Source organism: Sceloporus occidentalis, unplaced genomic scaffold (genome assembly GCF_023333645.1).
Source record: "Sceloporus occidentalis isolate IW3139 unplaced genomic scaffold, rSceOcc1.0.p SCAF_365, whole genome shotgun sequence".
Lineage (NCBI taxonomy): Eukaryota > Metazoa > Chordata > Lepidosauria > Squamata > Phrynosomatidae > Sceloporus > Sceloporus occidentalis.
In genome coordinates, this window is record NW_028317345.1 from 391,611 (window position 1) to 417,622 (window position 26,012).

The window sequence follows — 26,012 nt, forward strand, 5'->3', positions numbered from 1 at the left end:
CTACCCAGAGCTGGGGTCCCCTAGGCTGACTCCACCGAGGTCATCAGATCCTGAGATTCCAAAATAGTTACATGCCAATCGCAGTGATGGTGCTTTCTAATGGTGAATATTTTGATGGTTATCTTGTAGATCAGTTATTTGAAAGTGGCATTTCTTCTTGGGGAGAGTTTTTTTTCCATTAAGCGTGTGGAGTACAGCTTTATTTTCTTGCGCAGGGCTTCGCAGAGACATTACTCCAGAAAACTTAGAAATTGACTAATTGGTGGCCTTCAGATTAGGAAACAAAGTGGTCCAGACGCGTAAGCTGTACTTAAAACGTATCTGCATTTGGCCTTTTACATCGTTAATGGTTATAGGTTATACTACTGATCCTCTGCACGGCTGATGGAGTAAATACCTAGATCCGTGGACCATAGGCTGGTGGTCGGCCTCCAGAGCGCGCTGGTGCAGAGACACGGCATCCTCCGTGCAGAAGCTTTTATTCGTCAGCCAGTCCAAATCTGTGGAGAGAGGAAGGTGGGAGACGATCAATAACATGAGATCACTAAACTATTAAAACCCACAGCTCTGCGCGCGGCCCAGAACACCGTCCCCGATGTCATTACCCCTTCACAAAGAAACGCTGCCATTTAACCCCTTCAGCTGGGCTTCTCAGGCTCGCCGCCAGAGGTTTTACCGCAAACCGGTGCCATCTGATTACAGAACCACTGAATCCTGAGCCGTATCGAGGAAATTAAAGTAATTTATCAGGCGTTACAAACATGTTACATGTAAAAAGCCAGGATGGCAAAGATCATGTTTACAGATATTACAGTGCTGAATCTTATTTGGGTTATAGAAGTAACATAAAGGATGCGCAAAAAGGTCATTGTTTTTGAAAGATAAGCAGATTTTGATCATTAAAATAACATGAAATGGATAAGAAATCCACCACAGACAGGGTTAATGTTGGAAATGACTATTGTAGCTGGAAACGGATGATTTTTAACCCCTTAATGACAATTGACAGTCCGGGCACGTCACCTAAAAAAAAAGGGTTAACGACAGTTGACGTGCCAGCACCGTCATGCCTTTAAACGTTCGCTTTCTGCACCCAAGCGGTGTTGCTGTAATGCCTCGACCAATACCAATTTACCAATCAGAAACAGGTCAAATGTGTTCCTTGGCATGTGTAACCATAATATCCTCCCATAATTCCCATGTTTAAGACGGTGATAATTAAAACAGGTAAAATGTGGTGTTAGCACATACATGTACCATATTAAATCAATAATCCAGCCCTACAAATATTTATATTATTTCTATAGAATTTACTATGATTTTGTTATAAAACTGTAAATATCGGCAAGTGAATAGTTAAACATTTGCAGCTTCTTTTTGCAATTTATTAGTTGCGACTTATTATCAAGAAGTACAGAAAAGAACAGATTTTGAACTATCATGTAGTATGTGTGTAAAAAGTGTACTGACACCTATCACCATCTCAGTATGCTGTTTAGTATGTCCCTCTAAAAAGCACCAACGCATTCTTTTAATTACCATTATATACATAATAAATTATAATTACCAATATATTAATAATAAAGAAACAAACAAAAATGATCAAGTTATCACCAGAGAAGAGTAGAGAAGAGTAGAGAAGAGCACCGCCGCGGCCGCCCCACAGGTTCTGTCAGAAGCTCGCTGCCCGCTCTCTCCGCTGCTCAAAACTAACTGCGCAACAAATGGTAACCGGTGGTGGGGGTGGGGGATCTGTGAGGAGCCAGTAAGGTGCGTGAAGGATGCAGGAAGCCCCTCCCTGCTAGAGAGCATTTCCGAAACTCTGACCCCCAATATTTACCCTCCTTCTATCCGCCTCCCGATGTCCGTCCCCGGAATCAGATCCCCGTTACCGGCGGCTAGTGGGTAGGAGGGTGTCTCCGACAGGCTGCAGCATCACCCGGGCGGGGGATCTCACTGCAACAGAGAGGACCCACTGGAGGGTAAATCCACGGAGCTTTCACCACGGATTCCTGCGCGAGACGCCTGCAGCTGGACGCCATGTCCACCAAAGCGGAGCAGTGTGAGTGGGGAGATCGAGCGGGGTGTATGAGGAGGGAAGCAGGAGATTGTGGGGAGAGAAGGAGATGCGGGGAACGGGGGCTTTAGAAAGCAGAGAGGAGGATGAAGAACGTGTAATGGAGAACAGGGAGAGGAGAGCCCTAGAGTGAGGACTGCGGGGGAGAGGGACACAGGGAGCTGGCCGTGGTTCTGTATCCCTGAGCGAGCAATAGGCCGCTGGATGCGGGGATCGGGTCGGTCAGTGCGGGGAGTTGGTTGCCGACAGCTGTCTATGGTGCTGAAGGTGCTCGGTGGGAAATTCGGGGCCGGGCGTTGCGGGCCGGAAGTACAGGCTGCCGGGTGGTGCGGGCTGGAGGTGCAGGATGGCGGGCCGGGGTGACGGGCGGTGCGGTGAGCTGTCCTTGGTGCTGACAAGAATACATTTGCCTCAGGGGGTATTAGGTGATATAAGATGCGGGGGAAATGCAGTATGGAGCGGCAGGAGATGGAGGATATGGGGCTGCTGAAGGCTCAGGCAGTTGGGGTATTTGAGGTTGGGGTTTAGGGAATGTTGAGGGTCTGTGTGGTAAATGTAGGGTGAGGGAATAATGGGGTATTTGGTGTGGGGGTATATGGGGGGCCGGGGTAGTAGCTCGTTGTGCTGAATGGGGGTTGTTATGTGTGGTTTTGGTGCTGATGGACACAGATTTATTAAAATTTCCCCTGCCCCGGGCTAATGCGTGCAGGTAAATTCTTGTTGGGGTCTGTATTCTATACTCGATAGGGTGGGGGCAGCATATACACCCCTCCGACCCTACACTACCCCCTTACACATCCTCTATACACCCCCTCTGACCCTACACAAACCACATAGTCCCCTATACACCCCTCCGACCCTACACAAACCACATAATCCCCTATACACCCCCTCCGACCCTACACAAACCACATAATCCCCTATACACCCCCTCCGACCCTACACAAACCACATAGTCCCCTATACACCCCTCCGACCCTACACAACCCCCGTACACATCCTCTATACACCCCCTCTGACCCTACACAAACCACATAATCCCCTATACACCCCTCCGACCCTTCACAAACCACGTAGTCCCCTATACACCCCTCCGACCCTACACAAACCACATAGTCCCCTATACACCCCTCCGACCCTACACAAACCACATAGTCCCCTATACACCCCTCCGACCCTACACAAACCACATAGTCCCCTATACACCCCTCCGACCCTACACAAACCACATAGTCCCCTATACACCCCTCCGACCCTACACAAACCACATAGTCCCCTATAAACCCCTCCGACCCTACACAAACCACATAGTCCCCTATAAACCCCTCCGACCCTACACAAACCACATAGTCCCCTATACACCCCTCCGACCCTACACAAACCACATAGTCCCCTATACACACCTCCTACCCTACACAAACCACATAGTCCCCTATACACCCCTCCGACCCTACACAAACCACATAGTCCCCTATAAACCCCTCCGACCCTACACAAACCACATAGTCCCCTATACACCCCTCCGACCCTACACAAACCACATAGTCCCCTATACACCCCCTCCGACCCTACACAAACCACATAGTCCCCTATACACCTCTCCGACCCTACACAAACCACATAGTCCCCTATACACCCCCTCCGACCCTACACAAACCACATAGTCCCCTATACACCTCTCCGACCCTACACAAACCACATAGTCCCCTATACACCCCCTCCGACCCTACATAAACCACATAATCCCCTATACACCCCCTCCGACCCTACACAAACCACATAATCCCCTATACACCCCCTCCGACCCTACACAAACCACATAGTCCCCTATACACCTCTCCGACCCTACACAACCCCCGTACACATCCTCTATACACCCCCTCTGACCCTACACAAACCACATAATCCCCTATACACCCCTCCGACCCTACACAAACCACATAGTCCCCTATACACCCCTCCGACCCTACACAAACCACATAGTCCCCTATACACCCCTCCGACCCTACACAAACCACATAGTCCCCTATACACCCCTCCAACCCTACACAAACCACATAGTCCCCTATACACCCCTCCGACCCTACACAAACCACATAATCCCCTATACACCCCTCCGACCCTACACAAACCACATAGTCCCCTATACACCCCTCCGACCCTACACAAACCACATAGTCCCCTATACACCCCTCCGACCCTACACAAACCACATAGTCCCCTATACACCCCTCCGACCCTACACAAACCACATAGTCCCCTATAAACCCCTCCGACCCTACACAAACCACATAGTCCCCTATAAACCCCTCCGACCCTACACAAACCACATAGTCCCCTATACACCCCTCCGACCCTACACAAACCACATAGTCCCCTATACACCCCTCCGACCCTACACAAACCACATAGTCCCCTATACACCCCCTCCGACCCTACACAAACCACATAGTCCCCTATACACCCCCTCCGACCCTACACAAACCACATAGTCCCCTATACACCCCTCCGACCCTACACAAACCACATAATCCCCTATACACCCCTCCGACCCTACACAAACCACATAGTCCCCTATACACCCCTCCGACCCTACACAAACCACATAGTCCCCTATACACCCCTCCGACCCTACACAAACCACATAGTCCCCTATACACCCCTCCGACCCTACACAAACCACATAGTCCCCTATAAACCCCTCCGACCCTACACAAAGCACATAGTCCCCTATAAACCCCTCCGACCCTACACAAACCACATAGTCCCCTATACACCCCTCCGACCCTACACAAACCACATAGTCCCCTATACACCCCTCCGACCCTACACAAACCACATAGTCCCCTATACACCCCTCCGACCCTACACAAACCACATAGTCCCCTATAAACCCCTCCGACCCTACACAAACCACATAGTCCTCTATACACCCCTCCGACCCTACACAAACCACATAGTCCCCTATACACCCCCTCCGACCCTACACAAACCACATAGTCCCCTATACACCTCTCCGACCCTACACAACCCCCGTACACATCCTCTATACACCCCCTCTGACCCTACACAAACCACATAATACCCTATACACCCCTCCGACCCTACACAAACCACATAGTCCCCTATACACCCCTCCGACCCTACACAAACCACGTAGTCCCCTATACACCCCTCCGACCCTACACAAACCACATAGTCCCCTATACACCCCTCCGACCCTACACAAACCACATAGTCCCCTATAAACCCCTCCGACCCTACACAACTTTTTTTTACATTCGGAAATTAAATTAATAGTTTCTTTCTCACTCCCAACTGCTTCCGCGTCTCCTTTCCATGGGCATCCTTCTCTCTCTGCTGCAGCTCTCTTCAGGGCACTTACGCAAAGGACGGAGCCTCCTTTCCCCCTTCCTCCAATCACATAGTAGGGATGGGGGGAAAAAATAAGCAAAGGGAGGGGATTGGAGCAGTCGTGTAACAGACAGTGGTTGGACCAATAGGAGAGCTGTGGGAGAGAGAGGAAAAAAACAACGAATTTCAATCTAAAATGCGGTGCTCTCTCCTTCGTTTTCTTTGTTTCGTTGGGGACACCCTCCTCATTTTTGGACATTCGAACAAATAAATACATTTAAATTTGTTAAAATTTGTGTGAAATCCAAATGCACAAATCTGTGAGAAAAAATAATTCAGTAATTGAAAAATATTTTTATTATTCTCCATATTATTTGTGATACGCATTGCAGGCAGGCGAATAACATCCCAGAAACTGCCCCGTTATTCATACATTTCCTCCAAATCCCAAATTCCCCGTTTCCTTGATAACTGATGGCTGATGAGAACGCAGGCAGCACCGGTGTGTCTACGATGAGACATCACGGTCCAGGCGGATGTCACCTAAACGTCGCTTTTGGCTTGAATTCCGCCGTCGACCTACCAGATGCCTTTTCGGAAAACGAACAAAACTACGGCAGCAATGATTCACCGCGAGCCCGAGAATAAACTACAGACGCAATTCTATATTTAGAAAGCTCTTTGTCGATGACAGCAGCCTCCGTTTTTGTTTTTTTTTAACATTAGAAATTAAAATAAGTTAGACAAAAATATTATATGGAAATATACGGATGAGAATTTGCCGGGTAAATGTTTTAAGACAATGTTTGCCAAATAAAAACCAGAATCTCTTTGTTTTTTTCCTTCTTAAAATATTTAACAAACATTTGAAACAAAAACACAAAACAATAATTCTCAGTTTCCCTTCAGTTGATGTCCTTGACATACAAACCTAGAATACGCCAGCAGATCGGCCCCCGTCTCCTGCTGTAAAGATTCAAACCTTAATCAGTCGTTGGTCTCGTCTTAGATTCAGGAGCCATATGCCTATCCCATGCATTTTTAAATCCCCTTACTGTATCAGCCTCTACCGCTTCTGCTGGGAGGCTGTTCCACTTATCTACCACCCTCACTAAAATAACATTTCCATACATCTCAGTCTCTGACCCTCTAGTGTTAGGTTCTGGTCTCTTGTAGCGTTTCTCCTCCTTTGGAATAAACTTCCCTCCTGTCATTTGTTAAATCCCTTTATGCATTTAAATTTCTCTCCCATCCTCTCTCTTCTCTCCCCCAAGCCGGACATATTGAGATCCCTTATTCTACTTCTCACCAATTGAGTTGCCTCCTCTTTCCGGTATATCAGCATCCTTCTAAAGATGGCATCCGGGGGAATTAGGACCTAACTGAGCTGAAAGAGTGCATTTAGGGAATAGATCTCTAGCGTTTATTAGACCTCTTCAGCTAATTGCTATAAAAATGTGTATTTCTATGAAAGACAACCAAAGTAGCTTTGCCCAAAAACATCGGTTCTCCAAATAACAAACATTCAGAAATTTTGGGGTCACTTAGAAATTTACTTGAAATTTACATGAAATGGGTCAGAAATCCAGCGCAGACAGGGTTAATTTCTATAGAATCTCTTCATAGGCGTACAAAGGTCCCTTATCACTCCGATCACTCCTGTGTTCCAATGGCCCTTTATCACTCCCATCACTCCTGGGTTCCAATGGCCCTTTATCACTCCCATCACTCCTGGGTTCCAGTGGCCCTTTATCACTCCCATCACTCCTGTGTTCCAATATCCCTTTATCACTTCCATCACTCCTGGGTTCCAATGGCCCTTTATCACTCCCATCACTCCTGGGTTCCAATGGCCCTTTATCACTCCCATCACTCCTGTGTTCCAATGGCAATAGAAAAAACGTTTTGTAATTATGTTACAGCCAGAAATTTCTTGGTTTCCCATGAAAACCGCTCAGTGACCCCAAACTTTTGAAGTGTGGGGTAATTCTCTGCCGATCGGCTGCTCTGGTGTAATAATATTTTATGATTATGGGGGTTTTCATTTTCTCTGTTCCACACTATATTTTTCTCTGTGTTTTTTTTTCACTTTATACAGTTGCTTCCAAGATTCGATACCTACAAGAATATCATAACCGAGTCCTCCACAACATTTATCCCGTACCGTCTGGAACGGACATCGCGAACACCCTGAAATACTTCTCGCAGACGCTGTTAAGGTGAGATTTCGAGTTTTTCTTGAGTACAAAGACTGAGAAATTGAGGCTAGTTAGTTATTTTTTTGCTTGACGGGATTTCTGCTTTTTCAATGCTCCTGTAGAAGAAGCTATTGTCCTCGCTATCCCATTACGGTTTGTCTCGCCCGACTTCGATTGTCCTGCGGGAAAGGAACCCGTTATCTAAACGGCTTTATGTTAAAGGGATAGCGGGGTTAATAATTCTCAAACCCAAATTTTCATGTCTTCATATACGCACTCTCCATTAGAGAATGCTTGCCCGGCATACAGAACGTGCAGGGAATTGTGTTGGCTAGTGTGTGAATGATTGGTTTTACTGAGAGGATGGTAGAGCCTCCCAGCAGAGGTGGTAGAGGGTAATACAGTGAGGGTATTAAACATGCGTGGGATAGACATACGGCTCCTGAATCTAAGACGAGACCAACCACTGATTAAGGTTTGATTCTTTACAGCAGGAGAAACAGGCGACTAAACGGGGGCCGAATGGGGCCGATCTGTCGGCAGGTTCTGGGTTTCTATGGTAATTTGGGGAAATTCCTTGATAAACTTTCCCTTTTCAGTAAAATATAGAAGACATTTTAAGACTTTAGGATGACGATACAGACGGTAGATACTCGCAAGTAAAGACAGTAAGCTAGAAAAGGAAGAGAAAGGCAGTGGAAACCGTATGGATCTTCCTCTTCCAGGTTATCGAAAGGTTCCATAGTATGAAGAACTTTTTTATTATCTTTTTCCCCAAATCTTAATTTTTTTCCCTTTTAAACCTAATTAAGGGCTAATTTACCTAAATCCAGATTTTTCACATATTATAATGGAGTGGTTAGTAAACTGATTTTAACGGGGATTTGAGGGGAACTTTAATTAGTCCTTTTTAGCCTCAAGTTAATTTAAGTGATGGAGGAGGCAGCCTGATGTGTTTTCTATCCAGAAATTATTGTCCAGAGCTTCAGGGATCAGCCTCGTTTATAAATCCCACTTAGTGAATAAGACCTCTTTGTATGGGTTTTTAGCGATCCAACACGTTTTCACGCTTTCTAAATTCCAATGTAGATAGATTCTAGCGGATTTATGGACGTGTCGGATGTCTGCTGGTGTGTGTGTGGTGCAGGATGAGAGCCGATTTCAGGTTACCCCATTCACTTATTACACCTACCCCTGCCTGAAAGTATAAGCGTAAAGTGCTTCACTGGCCCGTTAAAGCCGCTTACATCACCATTATAATGAAAAGGACATTGATTAAGAGAAAGTAACAGATACGGGATATTATATACAGCTCTTCATAATGACATAAATCGTCAGCCTAACAGAGTTTATAAAGTGAGAAAATGTATAGAAATTCTGTACGATTAGATGAAAAGTATTTGGGGAATCAGCCTCTTACCCTAAAGCGAAGCTGTTACATTGTATCGACTAGAGATGAGGAGGCAGTTGTAGGGTTACCATGTTTAACGACCCCGAATCTCTTACAAATTACAACTTTATTTTATTCCAATACATTTTGGGTTTATTTTCCAGGTAATTGGTTGAGAATTTGGCCAACAATTCGATACATCAATGAGAAACAGTTTTCTCGTCCCTAGTCGATGCAATCAAACGTAGTCGTTCTTGGAATTTCCTTACAAACGGGGGCTTTCCTGCAAAAACGATGTAATAAATATATACGGAGATTGTTTAACCCTTTGCCGCTAGGGTGCAATTCAATAAACATTGCCTGGCGTGCAAAGGGTCTTAAATAATATTGTTTGATGATTCTTAATATGACGAAGGTACAAAATAGTGTTTGTATTCCCAAGACAATGCTTTCCTTCTCAAACATGGGCAATGCTTAAGTAAAAAATGAAAAGCACATAAGCTACCATTACCATTAGCTCATGTATGCTACAGATCATCCACGATGTATTATTTTAAGCTTTCCTCCAAGTAGCCTTAGAAAACATTCTAGAATTCTATTTTTTCTTGATCCATGTGCCTGTTGAAACTTCATTATGTCAGATGATACTGATGGATTGTCATGAAGCAGTATCATAAAATACATACAGACATTATTTTGATGCAATAAACATGTGTTTTTTAAGAAAAAAGATATCTCTTAATAAACTCACATGTTTATTACTAGCTAAAACATGTTTCTGCAAGTGCCAGACCTATATTTTACAGGTTTAGAGTTTTTGTGAAAACTATTTAAAAAAAAAAGTCTAAAAAAAATAACAAAAAATAAAAAATAAATAAAACAAGAAAAGAAAAAATAAATAAATAACATAATAAAAAAGCCTAAAAAATATAAAATAAAAAGCGATCAGGTCTTATTGGGCAATTGATGCAGGTTTTGGCCAATGTTGCGTGACCGTGAAGCATGGGTTTGGCACTGAAACATGCACCTTTTATATTTTTGCTCCTTATGACCCAGATAACACATGGGATGCAATGAGTTAATGTTTAGTAATCGCAATTTCCTTATTTCTGAGAGTGAAGAGATCCTTGTAGATTCGTAGACAATGTATTTGCTAGACATTGCATCTTATGTGGGATGTATCTGGTCTATTCTTTGTTTTATAGTGTCATTTCAATGTAATGTGCTGTTCTTTGTGTTTTGTTGTCTTTTTTTTTTCTTTATCCCCTCAACAGCATTTTGTCCCGATCAGGCAAGAAGGAGAATCAAGAGACCTCCAATTTGACAGTGCCTATGACCATGTGTCTTTTTCCTGTGCCATTCCCACTCACCCCATCTCTAAGACCACAGGTCAGTTCCATCAATCCTACTGTTACTCGCTCCCTCCTTTACAGCGTTCTGCGAGATTCCCCATCAGAACGAGGCCAACAAAGCCGCGATGCTCAGTTATCAGAATACCCATCATTGGACTATCAAGGGCTTTATGTCACTTTGGTGTCTCTGTTGGATCTAGTCCCTTTGCTTCAACACGGTCAGCACGGTAAGAATCCTATTAAATTATTTTTACTGTCACAAGTGTTTATATATATGTGTGTTTCGGCACCAATAATGAGGTCATAATCTACTCCAGCAAAGCGTTTCTTTCTTATACCATAATTATTCACTCCCATCCCTTATTTCGCATCTGTCGTCTTGAAGCTTCCAAACACGAGAGCTTCCATTACGGGGTGGTTGGGAATAATTATTCAAATTACTTGAAAATTGTCCTTACTTTAGCAGGAAAAAAGGGGCAGATAAGATGGGCCGAATGGGGCCTATTTCCCCTAAAAGAATGATTATATTCAAAGGCATTCAGCCTAGTCCATGGGGGCTGCTTTGTGTAACAGGGACCCCCATAGGAGTTAACATTTACATGACACTGCAGTTATTTGTTTTATTCAATAGGACCTCTTGTCATAGGGGGATCAGATGTGCATTAAAATCATTCAGTTTCTGCACCCCTAACAAAGCTCTTATATATCGATATATATCTAAATTTATATACATATAGTATAAACTAAGCTGCAGATCTTTTTATGAGCAACTATTATCACGAAACAGTAACCAGAGGTGTAATCAGGCTGTCCGGCTGATAACCATCAATTAAGGAGCACGTAGCCCATGGAAAACCAGAGCCCCATACATCGTTACGTGTTGTATGATAGACCTTCAGCCCACCTGTGGGTAGAGATCATACACAGGCAGAACTTTCCATTTAAATGCCACGTGACTGATGGAATGTAGTGAAGTTTTACTTTACAAAGAGGGTGGTATATGAGTGGAAGAGCCTCCCAGCAGAGGTGGTAGAGGGTAATACAGTGAGGGTATTAAACATGCATGGGATAGACATACGGCTCCTGAATCTAAGACGAGCCCAACGACTGATTAAGGTTTGAGTCTTGGGAAGAGGCTGATCTGACTCATCCTTTCGGTGTTTTACTGGACGGACAGTCAGCTAACTATGTAGTTTTAATAAATATTACTTATATTTGTGTCTTTATGTAGAACAATAGTGCAGATTATCTCATTTAATTGTCTTTTTGTCACCTTTCAGATCTTGGACAATCTATATTTTATACAACTACATGTTTATTGCCCTTCCTGAGTGATGATATACTCAGCACTTTACCCTATACCATGATTTCAACTCTGGCCACTTTTCCTCCATTTCTACACAAGGATATCATTGAGTATCTGAGCACCTCATTCCTGCCCATGGCGATATGTAAGTTACGGAATCGCTCTCTAATTCCGATTGCTGCCGTCGACTCGCGGACAGTATGTATTATGTGTTCCGGTGTATGGCGGTCGTCATATCTGTTCTTGATTAGCAGATTTGTGGATACAGTTGAATTTAAAGCTGCTGTTTCACCTACCCTGCTGAATTGAACCCCTCATAAATGCAGTATTAGAAACTTCATTCCTAGTGTCGTTTAATTCCCAGTTACTTGGATTTAATTTATTTTTTGTTGGGAACACCTAATTGTCATGTGACTCAAAAGCAGATACTGATAGGCTACTGCCTAATAAGCTGTAACAGCTGTGTTGTTTTTAAGTGATTACACCTTAATATAGGAATGATTAAAATGGTAGATCTATAAAGGTTTATTTTTATGACATACTAGAGAGAGCAGTTAATGTTTTGTGTAAGTGGAACAGCAGCGTGAAATCTGTTTCCTTCTTTCAGTGGGTTCCAGCAGAAGAGAGGGTGGGATTCCTGCGCATGTTAATTTGTCTGCTTCTTCAATGCTAATGATCGCAATGCAGTATACGTCAAATCCCGGTGAGTGTTTAGCTGGTTTTCCACCAAATATGTTGCATACGGGTCTGAAAGTAACAGATTTCTGTGGTTTTCGCAGTATACCATTGCCAGCTTTTGGAATGTTTAATGAAATATAAGCAAGAGGTGTGGAAGGTATGTGCAAAATTTCAGTCTTAAGATATATTGTTATTTGGTGTTTTCACTTCCTATTTTTTTTAGGAAAACTACAGCATTTAAAAAGATGAAGTATCTACTATATCCTTTATCGAGGTTTCTGTAGGTAGCGGATTCCGTGTATTCACCGCTCTAACTGTAAAGAACCTTATTTGTTGCTGAATAGAAAACATTATAAATACTACATGCGAGAATTCTTTGTAAGATTAGAATATTATTCTTTTTTAAGTGATACTTAAAACTGTTCTTCATTCAATGAGCTCTTTTGGTTTTACACTTTTTCATGTGAATTCTGCCTAGTGATTTTCCCAACACAAGAATCAATATTTACAGCAATTCCCAACCACATTTCCTTCTAACATGTAACGTATTTAGAGTATAAACTAGTTTTCTCCCCCAAAATGATTAAAATTGCTTTTATTTTCATTAAATCTCAAGAACCATTTATCCGATCAGCCCCTTTTAGTAAATCGCATAGCAGAATACAGGGAAACAGCACACAGAAAAGATTCAGCCACATACTGTTAAGTCAAATAACCTCTAGGACTATGCAGACTTCTCCAATAATTCACTTATCACAGAACCATCGCGCTGTTGTAATCGGTTGTATCATTTCGTTCTCTAGGATTTGCTCTATGTAATAGCATATGGGCCTTCTCAAGTCAAGCCACCGGCCGTACAAATGCTGTTCCATTACTGGCCCAATTTAAAACCACCGGGTGCAATAAGTGAATACAGGGGTCTGCAGTATACGGGTATGTTATGGTTTTGGGTAAAAAAAATAACTGTTTGTGTTTTTTTTTATAAAATATGCAATTTTCAATACCTCCTAAACTATTCTGTGCACCGCTCAGAATAGGGCGATAGCTGGTAATGCCACCCACTTTGATGGCAAACCCTGTGATGTCATTTAGCAGCTCCCTTTTCGGAGTCCAATTGGGGGTTTTTTTCATTCGGAATATATCCGAGATTAATTTCCTGTACCGGCTTTCTTTTCCAGCATGGAATCCCATCCATTGCCAACACATTGAATGCCATAACGCCATCAATAAACCGGCAGTGAAGGTAAACCCTCGTTTTTTGGGGCACACAGGTTGGAATTGGGAAAATGAAAGTGTGCATATTTCTGTCGTTTGGAGATAAGCATTAATTCATTAATGTGAAATCAAAGTCACTTTTGATATAATGAGCAACATTTAGCAAAAAAAAAAAAAAAAATCGTTATGGGAAATCTGTTTTTTTCAATATTTCACGTTTGAAGGAAATATTTCCTGGAAAGAACACAATTTTAGTTACTTAAGCCACGTTTAGTTGTAGGATAAACTTTGCTCCTTTTATTTATTTTTTAATTATTGATGTAAAAATATCTAACATGTAAATGTTAAACTATGTATTTAAATGATAAATAATAATAATTATTTCAGATGTGCATAGACGCTTCATTGTCTGTAGCTTTAGGGGATAAGCCCCCACCTCTCTACCTGTGTGAGGAGTGCAGCCAAAGGATTACCGGGTAAGCCAGAATTCTACGGGCGGAATGTGGATTAGTTATTAGAGTGTGCGTGAGTTAGTCAATGGATATATTCATAAGATATATGTCACCATGTGCACGTAAGAGTGTGTGAGTGTATGTATTTGTACATCAATATGTATAGCTTGGTGGAGACAAGAGAAAAATAAGGGACGCGATAGAAATATTTAAATGCATAAAGGGATTTAATAAAGGACGGAAGGGGAGGTTTATTTTAAAGGAGAAGAAAAGTTACAACATGAGGCTGGAATCTAACACTAGAGGGTCAGAGACTGATATGGAATGGAAGGAAGTTTTACTTTACTGAGAGGGAATTAATTTAAACATGCGTGGGATAGACATACGGCTCCTGAATCTAAAACGAGATCAACAACTGATTAAGGTTTGAGTCTTTACAGCAGGAAAAACAGGCAGACTAGACGGGGGCCGGATTGGGCCGATCTACCAACATGTTCTAGGTTTCTGTGCCAGTGGGCGTCTGTCATTATGGTGGGTTTATATGTGTCTCATTGTGGGAGCTTTCTCTTGGTTTCACAAAAAGCACTTTTTAGCCCAAATTGCTTTGATGCGTGTGGCATTCTAATCTGAACACTTTTTTTTTGCTCCAGGGACCACAGCGAATGGCTAATTGACGTTCTATTACCTCAAGGTACGTCTATAATAGGTGTACAATTGTGTATATGTTAAAAAAATCAGCTCTCATATTTGAATCAACGCAATATTTCAAATCACCATCCTGTTTTTCCTAGGGTGCTCTAAATCGATTCTGTAAGACATGTTATTTAGCAGTTTGTGTCTTAATAACTCATCATGGGCACCAGAATTGTATTCATCACCATCACTGTATTCTTTGAGACTCCAGATAATTCCTCCAAAATAGGGACCCTGTTTTAGAATAATATATTCCCGAACGTCTGATGGACCTATATTGGTCCTCAAAAGATGAAATCTTTCAATTGTACATTAAAGCCAACATGTATCTGATGGATCCAATTACTCAGAAATCTTGATTTCAAACATTGTTGGGTTTCTTTCCATAACCAGAAATAAAAAAATTGTGTTTTCTGATAAACTCCTGTGGAGTGTGAACATTTCAGTTACCACAAGTGGCCACAAGGTGTCAGCAAAGTGTCTCAGATGTTCCACTGGAATTGTTCATTGAATTAACCCTATGTCAGGTTAATTAACCCTCTTCTCTTTACGTATGGAAGACCATTCAGCTCCATTCAGTATCCAGAGATCCACAGAACCCCATGTAATGAATAGTTTATAGGGAATTTATGTGTGTCACTGCTTATTTTTCAATTCAATAATGTTCAGTTGTTATTTTAGTCGCGATGAGGTTTCATATTTTTTAAGATCCTTTTCCTCAAAGTGTGTCTGGGTTACTAAAATGCTTCTTTTCACGATATTTAAGTCTCTATGGACTCCGTGCCTCCTTCACAGTGAAGTGACAATTAAAACGTTTGCTGTTAAATAGTGGCGTAAAACAACTTTGTTGGGCATTGTGTTTTGTTGCTTTTGGACAATTGGTCTCCTCATTAAATTTTATGTACGTATCTCACGCAGCTGAAATTTCAGCCATTTGTCAGAAAAAGGTAAGACAGGCACCGCCGTGTGCCGTGAATGTTGTCACCATTCATGATGTGCCGTGCCTGTGATCTGTGGTCATTTGCCATTTTTATGTCATAAAGCCGTATGCTGCGATCATGTGCTATCCTCAACGCCAACACGCGTCGAACCCCCAACAATTATGCTTCAAATAATTCGTCCAGATTTCACCAGTAATCTTTTCACAATGTGCGCTAAAGGATCCTAGTGGGTGGAGCCATTAGCAGTGGGTGGGGCCTGCAGATAATTAGGATGTAGCAGCTACACAGAAGATTTATCATTGCCATGCTTCTCATTGGCATAATACATGCGACCAATCCTTATTATTCCTCCTTCCTCTAATGCTTATTCTCAACTAAACATCAATTGAGCCAATCAAAAGCCCCCTGATGCTGGGAACACACCATTCACATTTTATCGGGGGGTATAACTGTGGGAAAAGTAAGAACTGTTCAAGTGTTAGTAACATTTAGTCACTTTTTTCCCAGAACTGCAGCTCCCATGTAAGGAGAGCCGTCGTCACATGCTTCTCAGCTGGATGTTGTGGTCGCCATGGAAACCGACCGGTCCGTTACTGTAAAAGATGCCATTCGTACCATCACAGTAATGAGGTTGGGGCAGCGGCTGCCGCAGAGACTCATCTTTTTCAGACCTCTCCACCCCCCATAAACACTCGGGAATGTGGGGCAGAGGAGCTGGTGTGCGCCGTGGAGGCAGTAATTAGGTAAAAACATGGGGTAGTGGGGCTTTGTCACCTAAACAGTGTTAACAATGTGTAATGGAAGCTATTCATTGGGGGGGGGGGTTTGTATGAAAAGTGAGTCTGGCGAGTGGTAGTCTTATCACCATAGTAACCAGGGGAACTCAAAAACTCAATAATTCATATATAACGATGATAGCTCTCATACTGAGCATTGGAAGCATCACGTATTACAACATCCATTGAATAACTTTACATAATGGATAACAATAATGCAGGGGGCCCAAAATTAGATGCAGAGTGCCCATACCTCGCCTCGGACAATGCTGGGTGAAGGAGGAAGCAGCGTGTTAACTAGAACATTGGATAGAGGCTTTTGGAAATGAAACCTATGATGCTTTTTTATGGGAGCTGGGGTGGGAAGGGGGTCCTTTGTGTTTTTAAAAAGAGGTTCCCCAGTCTGGGGTACATGTACCATCTGCGACACATGTGTTGTGGCCCCAGGATACACCTGGTAAACAGATTTAGGTTTGAAAATATGATTACGAGTCTGTTTAGCTGGGATTCGGTTTTGGATCTTTTTGTAAATATCGTACAATTGCCGCTTTCAGCTTGCTGAAAGAAGCCGAATATCACGCCGAGCAGAGAGAGCATGAAATGAACCGCAGGCGACAGATGGGTCTTTCTTCGTCGCACCATTCATTAGACAACACCGACTTCGACAACAAGGATGACGACAAACACGACCAGCGCCTCTTGAGTCAATTCGGCATCTGGTTTTTGGTATGGATGAATATCTTTCAGCATAGAGAGCCTTGTAGACCCTGTATAGATGTTTTTCAATAGTTTTCTATTGGTTGGGTAGACATTTTATGATTTAATGTCTTGCTGCTTCTAGTTTTGTCTCAGTTTGGTAGATATCCGATGAATCTCTTACAAGGTGTGATTTTATCTTGGTTGAATAGATGCTGGATGAATGTCTAATGCCGTGCAGCTTTTTCTTAGTTTGGTAGAGATTGGATGAATGTTTTTTGTTTTTTTTGTATTGTTTTTTCCCTCCATGTAACAGGTGAGTCTCTGCACCCCTAGTGAAAATACCCCCACCGAAAGCCTGGCGAGGCTGGTCAGTATGGTGTTCCAGTGGTTCCATTCTACAGCTTACATGATGGACGATGAAGTCGGAAGCCTGGTCGAGAAACTCAAGCCCCAGTTTGTCACCAAATGGCTGAAGACTGTGTGTGACATCCGGTTCGATGTTATGGTGATGTGCCTGCTCCCCAAACCAATGGAATTTGCCAGGGTAAAATCACAATTTCGTTGATATCTAGATTAGTGTTCTGGGGATGAAGGTATTACTCAAACCAATGAGATTTGCCATCTTAATAAGCTATTATTTCGTTTTGAATTAAGGATCATATGAGATTCAGGTGCCTTTAAACCATACAATACACCTATCGGGTCCTCGCAACTGGCTAATAGTCTACTTGAACATTTCATTATAAATTCCATTAGTTTATTTGGTCTCCTCTTTAGGATTGTTGGCATTCAAGTCCCACAAGAGTTTCTGATTAATAAAAAATGTATTTTTATATTTACACAATATAAAAGTCAGGACATATTTGTTGGGGAATTCACATGACTTCTGACGTATCATTGTTTATTTGCGTTCTGATCTCCTGACGATGTCTTCAGGTTGGCGGTTATTGGGACAAGTCCTGCAGCACGGTGACCCAGCTTAAAGAAGGTCTAAACAGGATTCTCTGCCTTATCCCATATAACGTCATAAACCAGCCCGTTTGGGAATGCATTATGCCAGAATGGCTGGAATCTATCAGAACCGAAGTGCCCGATAACCAGCTGAAAGAATTCCGAGAAGTTCTCAGGTTAGTGGAAACGTTCATTTGTATTTAGGGCCAGATGTAGGTTTTCCATGCCTCGATACGATAGGGGAGAACATGGTGGTGGTTTCCCCCAACAAGCAGCTGCCACGTTAGGCCAACCTTCATCTAATTTCACATTAAATGATAGACAATTCATATTATGTGTATATCAATGTTAGGTTTAAATTGTGCTTAGTAGATAAGTTATTACAAAAACATTTTTTTCTTCTAAAACATTTCTTTCTTGCTTTTTTTCAGCAAAATGTTTGACATTGAGCTATGTCCTCTGCCCTTTTCCATGGAAGAAATGTTTAGTTTCATTAGTTGTCGATTCACGGGATACCCGTCTTCTGTCCAGGAGCAAGCTCTGCTGTGGCTTCATGTGAGTGATGAGAGCTGAATGTTTCATGTTGATATGCAGTAGAATATTCTTAGGGCTCACCCTTTCGGATTTCCCCTGGAATTCTTTTTTAGTTGTCGTATTCATATTTTGGACTTTGGTACAGCCGTCATAGAACTGACCCATGTGTATGACTGAACAATACAACCATCTCATCGTAAATATGTATCTTTGGTGATAATCGGACAGTGAAAAGGGAGTTGTTTTTTTTAATAATAAAACTTCTCATTCCTCTCCCTCTCCATAGGTTTTGTCTGAATTAGACATTGTGGTCCCCTTACAGTTGCTAATTAGTATGTTTTCTGATGGTGTTAACTCGGTGAAAGAATTGGCCAACCAGAAAAAAGTGAGAGTCTCGGAGCTCGGAGGAAATATTCCTGGACACAGGGTAAAAACTACAACCTTTCTTTCTTGGAAGTTTTAATCTCTCCTTATTCTGTTCTAGAAGTCATTCTCTCCACGTTCTATGCCTGAATCCTCTCCATGTTCTATGTCCCTCTTCTCTTTTGTCTCATGTTATGTTCTCCATGTCCATTCTCCTTGATAGAATGTTCTCTCTCAGTGGCTTCTATAGGAATTCTCTTTCCCATGTACTATGTTGGACGTCTCTCTCTCCATGTTCTATGTTGGACCTTCTAAAAATCACTTTAGATTATGTTCTCAGCATGCCAAACCAATAAGGCAACTTTAGGACCATGTTATCTTCTCTTTTTTAAGTTTTTGACATTGATAGTAATTACAGAATTTAGCATATTCCCTGTAAAAATGATGTTCACACTAATGGAGTTGGATCATGGGCTGGGGATCTTCTCCCGTTGCTAAATGGTCATATTCAGGGATTTATCATTGGCCTCTTGGTTTGTATTCCTCACAGGGCAGTATCGCCTCTGACCCGGGACGCAGGATCCAGCACAGTATGCTCAGCCCTTTCCCCAGTCCATTCCACAGTCCCTTCCGGAGCCCCATGAGGAGTCCATTCCGGAGCCCCTTTAAGAATTACGGACCCCCAGCTGGAAGAACCATTGATTTTGACTGCGATGATGATGAAATGAATCTGAATTGCTTCATACTCATGTTTGACCTCATTCTGAAGCAGGTAAATCAAAACCAGAAGGGGAAATGAGAATTTCAGATAAAGATCATTTTTGATAAATTGTGAAAAAACAACAGTAATGATAAATTCTCACAATTATAAAAATACTAAATAATGATTTTGTGTGGGATAAATGCTAGAGGAGTTCCAAATGAGAATAGTTTAGGATGCTGTACATGGGTAGAAACACAGAAGGAACTAATGTATAGGTCAAGTGATTTTTGTCATATGTTACTCCTGAGTTTAGAGGAAATTGATGTGCTTTTTATCTTGTGTGGTGCAGATGGAGCTGCAGGATGACGGAATCACGATGGGGTTAGAAAACAGCCTGTCTAAGGACGTTATCTCCATTATAAACAACGTGTTCCAGGCCCCCTGGGGCGGCTCTCATACATGTCAGAAGGATGAGAAAGCCGTGGAGTGCAGCCTCTGTCAGTCCAGCATCCTTTGCTATCAGATGGCTTGTGAGCTTCTCGAGAGGCTGGCGCCGAAGGTGGAGATCAGGCTGGTGGTACGCTCACCGTAACACACAGCCGCAAAACAATAGGGGGGGGCAAATAACATGCAGTTTATCCTTTAAACTTACTATAGATTTAAATGCACCAGCCTGGGGTCACACCACACCACCTGCTCCCAAGGGCTACAGAGAAGCCATTTAAAGGCCCCCAAAGGCATATTATTAGCAACTATAACAGAGAGGGTCCTATGCATTCTAACGATGATAAAGGGTTAGTTCTGCTACATGGTCAAAGTAAGTAACAAAATATGCTTTTGTAGGAAAAAAATACAAAAGGATAAGTTGTTTGGCAGCGCTGGAAGTTTGAATTCACAGGTATTAGTTTCATCATCAGCATTCTGAAGTTTTGGATTCTGGCCAATAAGTGGCTCCCTAGTTGCTGTTGAGATACAGGAACCCCGATACACAGACAGTATTTACCCAGACAAATGCTGGATGAGAGTCATGGGAGCTCCCTGTGGAGTACCTCTGCTACATGATTTGACAGAAAGCTGCAGCGATAGATTTAAAAGTGCTTTATGTTTTGCCGCTGGAGCACAAATGGTCATGGAGTGATATGGAAGCCCAACCAGATGTTCATTTAATGAACTGTAGTATACCCCTCTAGCTCCCAGGACACGTGCATTATCCTCTGCCCCAAAAATATCCACCTCCCCAAAAACGTATATCTTCAGCATCAACCAGAGAAATCCTAACGCTTGCTCTTCATAAATCAGCTTTTTTTCAGTCCCTCCTCCTATGTGCTGTCGTTTTGAAAAACGAGGTGTATCTGGTTTTTTTTCTAGGGATATTCCAACTTACATAACATCTCAGCAGCATTGTTAATGCAATCGCCTTGTCGGATCTCGTGCGGTGTCCGTTACGAAGATGAATGTGATTGATCGATTGCGTTTCAGCCGATAGACTAGATGTTGTGTTTCTGGTGTCTCAGCAATTTTCCATCAGAGTGACAAATTGCCCTTATATTAGCCAGAGAAATTGATGGAACTGCCGATAAAGAATGAGAGCGCGCCGCATAACACTCATATCAGCACATATATCACTTATGAGACAGGGTATTTAGCGAATCCATACAGGCTCAGCTGGTATTTCACTCTAGTTGGGGATTTTCAGATTTACAATCTATCGACAAAGATAAGTAGAAAAGAATGTTGCGTTTAATGCAGGGATCATAACCCCGGGTATAACTCTGTATAGCTACAAACTTTGGAAATAGAACCTCACAACTTATTAATGATTATCTTCTAGGAGCCAACAGACAGTTTGGAGGAAAGTCTTCTGCTCTCCAGAGCGGAGTTTATCATCGGAGGAGAAGAGGAGGAGAATCCATCAAACAAGAACGGGAATCCAAGAAACCACACGGCACAACCAGAAAACACGAGTATGTTATCTGGTCGCGCAAACAGTTAGAACACTGCCAACAAACACAGTTCTGTTTTTCTAGCCACTGCAAGAAACATACGAACCTTTTCTTTATCTTCTATATGCAAGCACAGGACAACCGGCAAACTCAAGTACATTCTCTGGTCTCCTTTTAGACGCTACATAATTGGGCAACTCAAGTGCGTTTTCGGGTTGCCAAAACAGATAAAATACTGCCAACAAAACACCATTATGTTCTCCTAGCCGCTATTGGGAACATTTCTGATCTGCTAAACGCAAACACAAGTACGTTCTTTGGTCTCCACACGATCGGCCAACTCAAATACATTTTCTGATCTCCTATATGTGTGTTCTCCTAATCACTCTTAGATACCAAAACACAGTTGGCCAACACTAGAACATTTTCCAGTTCCCTTTACAGGGCTATGGCAAGACCTCTGCGATTCCTTCCTTCAGAAGAAGAAGGTCGCAGACGTTTCCATACCTATCTATGATTATATGATGGCCCAAAGCAACGTATTAACTTCAACTACGACTCCACAATTCTTCATAAGGACATAAATATTGAGCAGTGTAGCATGATACATAATGAAATGCAGGATTTTCTTTTTCTATTTGGAGCAAAATTATTGTTCCAATGGGGTTTTTTTACCCCATTTTTTTATTAGATGAACAGTTTGTGATAGATGGGAATTAATTGTTGTGACACTTTCAACTTTATTATGTAGCAGCAATTGATTATTGTCTATTCTTTTGTAATTATATTGATTTTCTTTTTTCGTAGCAATCAAAAATGACACAGATCAAAAATTCTGTCACCAGCAGCTTCCTGTGACTCTAAAACTGATTTACACCATTCTTCAGGTACGGATATAACCCTTAACAGGCCGCCTGTAGAGATGCAAGAAACATTATGTATGTATTGGGTGATTCTGGGTCGGCTCAATAGATCATGTAGGGAATTTTACAAACCAGATCGGCCCCATTCGGCCCCCCGCCTAGTCGGCCGTTTCTCCTGCTGTAAAGATTCAAACCTTAATCAGTCGTTGGTCTCGTCTTAGATTCAGGAGCCGTATGTCTATCCCGCGCATGTTTAATCCCCTCACTGTATTACCCTCTACCACTTACTAACTGATGTACTCAGCTCTTTACAATTTAAGGTATAATAGCGATAGAGTGCCATAACCACACTTATAATAAGCACAGTGGTCTACAGACATTGTGATTGGGGTGCAATAGGTATGAGTAGATTAGGAAACAAGGTCTCTGTCCCATAGAGCCTACAGTCTAGGTTAGCATGTCCAGCATATTACATGAAGGTTTAACTATACCTATCATTCAAAGTTACTAATGTTTATTCTACATTTGCGGTTTTCTTTGTATTAATTATAAACATTACATTTATTACAGGAAATGGCAAAGTTTGATGAACCCGACATCCTGTTTAACATGCTCAATTGTTTGAAGATCCTCTGTCTGCACGGCGAGTGTTTGTACATCGCCAAGAAAGATCATCTGCCGTTCTTAGCGTATATCCAAGAGCACATGCTTATTTCCAGGTACTGGCCCCTAGGTAGAGCCAGGCGGGAAGTTTCACCCATTGCCTCGCAGAAACTAAATTCTCTGTCGCTTGCACAATGCTTATGATGTCATGCGTCCTGTGACATTTCAGGAAACATGGGTGCAAAAGGTTTCCTGGGGTACAGTGCAAGCGCCGTCCCCTCTTTACAAGCTGTGGGCAAAAGGCAACAGGGAATCCAGGCAGAGCTCATTAAACTTTAATATTAGACATTGTGGCTGAATAACAAATACCATAAAATGAAGGTTACAATATGAAAATTAGTAGCTGTTTACATCCACAACTTATAATAATAATAATATAATAAGAATAAAAAACTGATCTTGTATCTTTGGCTTTGAATTATTTTGTAGTAATTTCTTTGTAACATGTATTTCTGAGAGTCGTTCGGATGATCAGCTGTATTTAAAGTGCTGCATTTGCTAATGTTTTGCGAAGGTTCTGGAAGCTTGGCAGAGCACTGCTTAGTTAGTATAGACCTTGTTAATGGCTTTTTATGGTGTATTAGGATAGCGAATGCTTATTCTCAGTGTGATCAGTATGAAAATTATATTTACTAAGCTCTTAAGAGAATGCTGTATCTCTTCCTAGCCTATGGCGAGTCTTGAAATCTGAGTTCTCGCAGCTTTCGTCCCTGGCGGTCCCTCTTCTCCTCCATGCCCTGTCTCTGCCATACGGCGCTGACATCTTTTGGACAATTATCAACACAAACTTTAACAGCAAGGACTGGAAGATGAGGTTTGAAGCAGGTATGTACTGGGCTGATACACTCGAGAATGTGTTGTCAAAACTGGAATTCTGCTCTAGGGGGAAGGTTAGAGAACAGGATTAACTGTAGGAGTTCGAATGATCAGTAGTGTGTAGATGGATTCTAGTTTATTGGATTTGGAATGGGATTCAGTAGGTGTCAGAGTCTAGACATCGGCAGAAAAACCAAGACCTTTCAGAATTTATATCCCTGTTGTTGCATCAGGTCTCTTGTTCATATTTTGTTATTTCAGTGGAAAAGGTTGCCGTTCTGTGCCGATTCCTGGACATTCATTCGGTCACTAAGAATCATTTATTGAAGTATTCTTTGGCTCACGCGTTCTGCTGCTTTCTGACCGCCGTGGAAGACGTGAACCCCGCCGTAGCCACCAGAGCAGGGCTGTTACTAGACACCATCAAGAGGCCTGCGTTGCAGGTACAACCTTCTTGTGTTAATAAAGCCACTTTGGGAATTGGGATTTTTAAATAAAAGCGGTGTTGGTTTAAGCAGAGACCGCAGCGGAGAATAAATTAGGGGCTTGTGGACTCTCAGAGATACTGTAGTTCCCGTTACTGGTCTTTGATGGTATCCAATGTTCACCGTCTCATCTTCCTCACGTCTTCCACCCGCAGGGATTATGCCTCTGCCTTGACTTCCAGTTTGACACGGTGGTGAAAGACAGGCCAACCATCCTCAGCAAGCTTCTTCTGCTCCACTTTCTAAAGCAGGACATACCGGCTCTGAGCTGGGAGTTTTTCGTGAATAGATTTGATACTCTATCCCTTGAGGCTCAGCTTCACTTGGACTGCAACAAGGAATTCCCGTTCCCAACAAGTAAGGGAACCTTAAAACTATCCACAAAAGTTTCTCTGCACAAAATGTTGGAAAACCATAGAGCTATATTTCAGAGCTGCTAAGGGTCATTGTATACGCACATTCTTAATGTCCACATTCCTCCGTGTATAAAAAATCTCTCTGGCAAAAGATGTGACTTCATAGCCCTTTCCATCTCTCATTCTTTCACTTATGCCACCATGGAACGCTAATTTACTTGGGGTGAAAGAGGGAACCTTGGGGTGATCAAAACAGGGTGTAAGTTGTTCTGAAAAAAACATAGACTGATCAGCTGACATGGGTGATGTCTTCCAGTGAATATGGAGGAATGAGGGTTCTCATCTACTGTTAAGTCAAGATTTCAGGAGATTAAACAAAGCTTCAAGTCCATAGTTCCATAGTTTCACACATACATCAGTCTTTTTGTCCTGATCCCTTTGAGTTGTTTTTTGTTCGTATTTAGCCATCACTGCCGTGAGGACTAACGTAGCCAACCTCAGTGATGCAGCCTTGTGGAAGATCAAAAGGGCTCGATTTGCCCGGAACCGGCAGAAAAGTGTCCGTTCCCTGCGGGACAGCGTCAAGGGACCCGGAGAATCCAAGAGAGCCCTCTCGCTGCCCGAGACCCTGAGCACCAAAATCCGTTAGTATAATTGCAAAGCAGGGAGGGTGATAAATGTTCAATAATATGTTATAATCTTACGCTTGTACCGTTCATTCTACAAGTTATATAATGATAACATTAACCATTCTTTCCTTAGCTGTCCGGCTGACAAGGCATGAACAATCTGCACCAGCACTAGGGGGCACTGCAGAGCAGCCACAAGGTAGGTGCTGAAATGCCATAAGTATGGGACTGTGAATATTGAGTCTTGGGTCAAGGAGCTCCTTTGTGGTTAAATCACAACAAAGAGTGAGTTGAAGCCTAATGTCTGAGCAGAGAATGTGTGGATCTTAGTGGCTCACAGAGCATAGGGTAAAAATCCCCTAGGGAGGAGTACCCTGCATCTTGAGACCCAGTATTCAGTCTTTATAGGTTATAAATGTGTGTCTTATAATATTGTGCAATAAGTGCAAGGATCCTCCGTGAGTGATGCAGCTTCCAGTCCACGTCTTTTAAGTGATGGTAAACGTTTCCCATCTTTACATCCCAAGCCCAGCGATCGCAATGGCTGCATCTTGTAGGATTTCATCGAAAATCTG

The 26,012-nt window shown here is 42.5% G+C and overlaps 1 protein-coding gene across 1 annotated transcript in view; it reads left to right on the plus strand.

The window, feature by feature from the left end:
- Positions 1–2,040: 2,040 nt before the first annotated feature.
- Positions 2,041–26,012, plus strand: part of LOC149273602 (protein unc-79 homolog) — a 45,542-nt gene continuing 21,570 nt past the window's right edge. The window contains exons 1-27 of the mRNA XM_089506114.1: positions 2,041–2,062; positions 7,530–7,650; positions 10,294–10,598; positions 11,652–11,822; positions 12,285–12,380; positions 12,457–12,512; positions 13,159–13,288; positions 13,534–13,598; positions 13,958–14,046; positions 14,673–14,713; positions 15,634–15,662; positions 16,164–16,399; positions 16,987–17,158; positions 17,445–17,675; positions 18,068–18,258; positions 18,514–18,637; positions 18,903–19,043; positions 19,530–19,751; positions 20,032–20,259; positions 21,514–21,646; positions 22,433–22,512; positions 23,059–23,207; positions 23,819–23,976; positions 24,229–24,410; positions 24,608–24,809; positions 25,273–25,452; positions 25,571–25,636. Coding sequence (XP_089362240.1) covers positions 2,041–2,062; positions 7,530–7,650; positions 10,294–10,598; positions 11,652–11,822; positions 12,285–12,380; positions 12,457–12,512; positions 13,159–13,288; positions 13,534–13,598; positions 13,958–14,046; positions 14,673–14,713; positions 15,634–15,662; positions 16,164–16,399; positions 16,987–17,158; positions 17,445–17,675; positions 18,068–18,258; positions 18,514–18,637; positions 18,903–19,043; positions 19,530–19,751; positions 20,032–20,259; positions 21,514–21,646; positions 22,433–22,512; positions 23,059–23,207; positions 23,819–23,976; positions 24,229–24,410; positions 24,608–24,809; positions 25,273–25,452; positions 25,571–25,636 — 3,820 coding nt within the window. The remainder of the gene's footprint in view (positions 2,063–7,529; positions 7,651–10,293; positions 10,599–11,651; positions 11,823–12,284; positions 12,381–12,456; positions 12,513–13,158; positions 13,289–13,533; positions 13,599–13,957; positions 14,047–14,672; positions 14,714–15,633; positions 15,663–16,163; positions 16,400–16,986; positions 17,159–17,444; positions 17,676–18,067; positions 18,259–18,513; positions 18,638–18,902; positions 19,044–19,529; positions 19,752–20,031; positions 20,260–21,513; positions 21,647–22,432; positions 22,513–23,058; positions 23,208–23,818; positions 23,977–24,228; positions 24,411–24,607; positions 24,810–25,272; positions 25,453–25,570; positions 25,637–26,012) is intronic.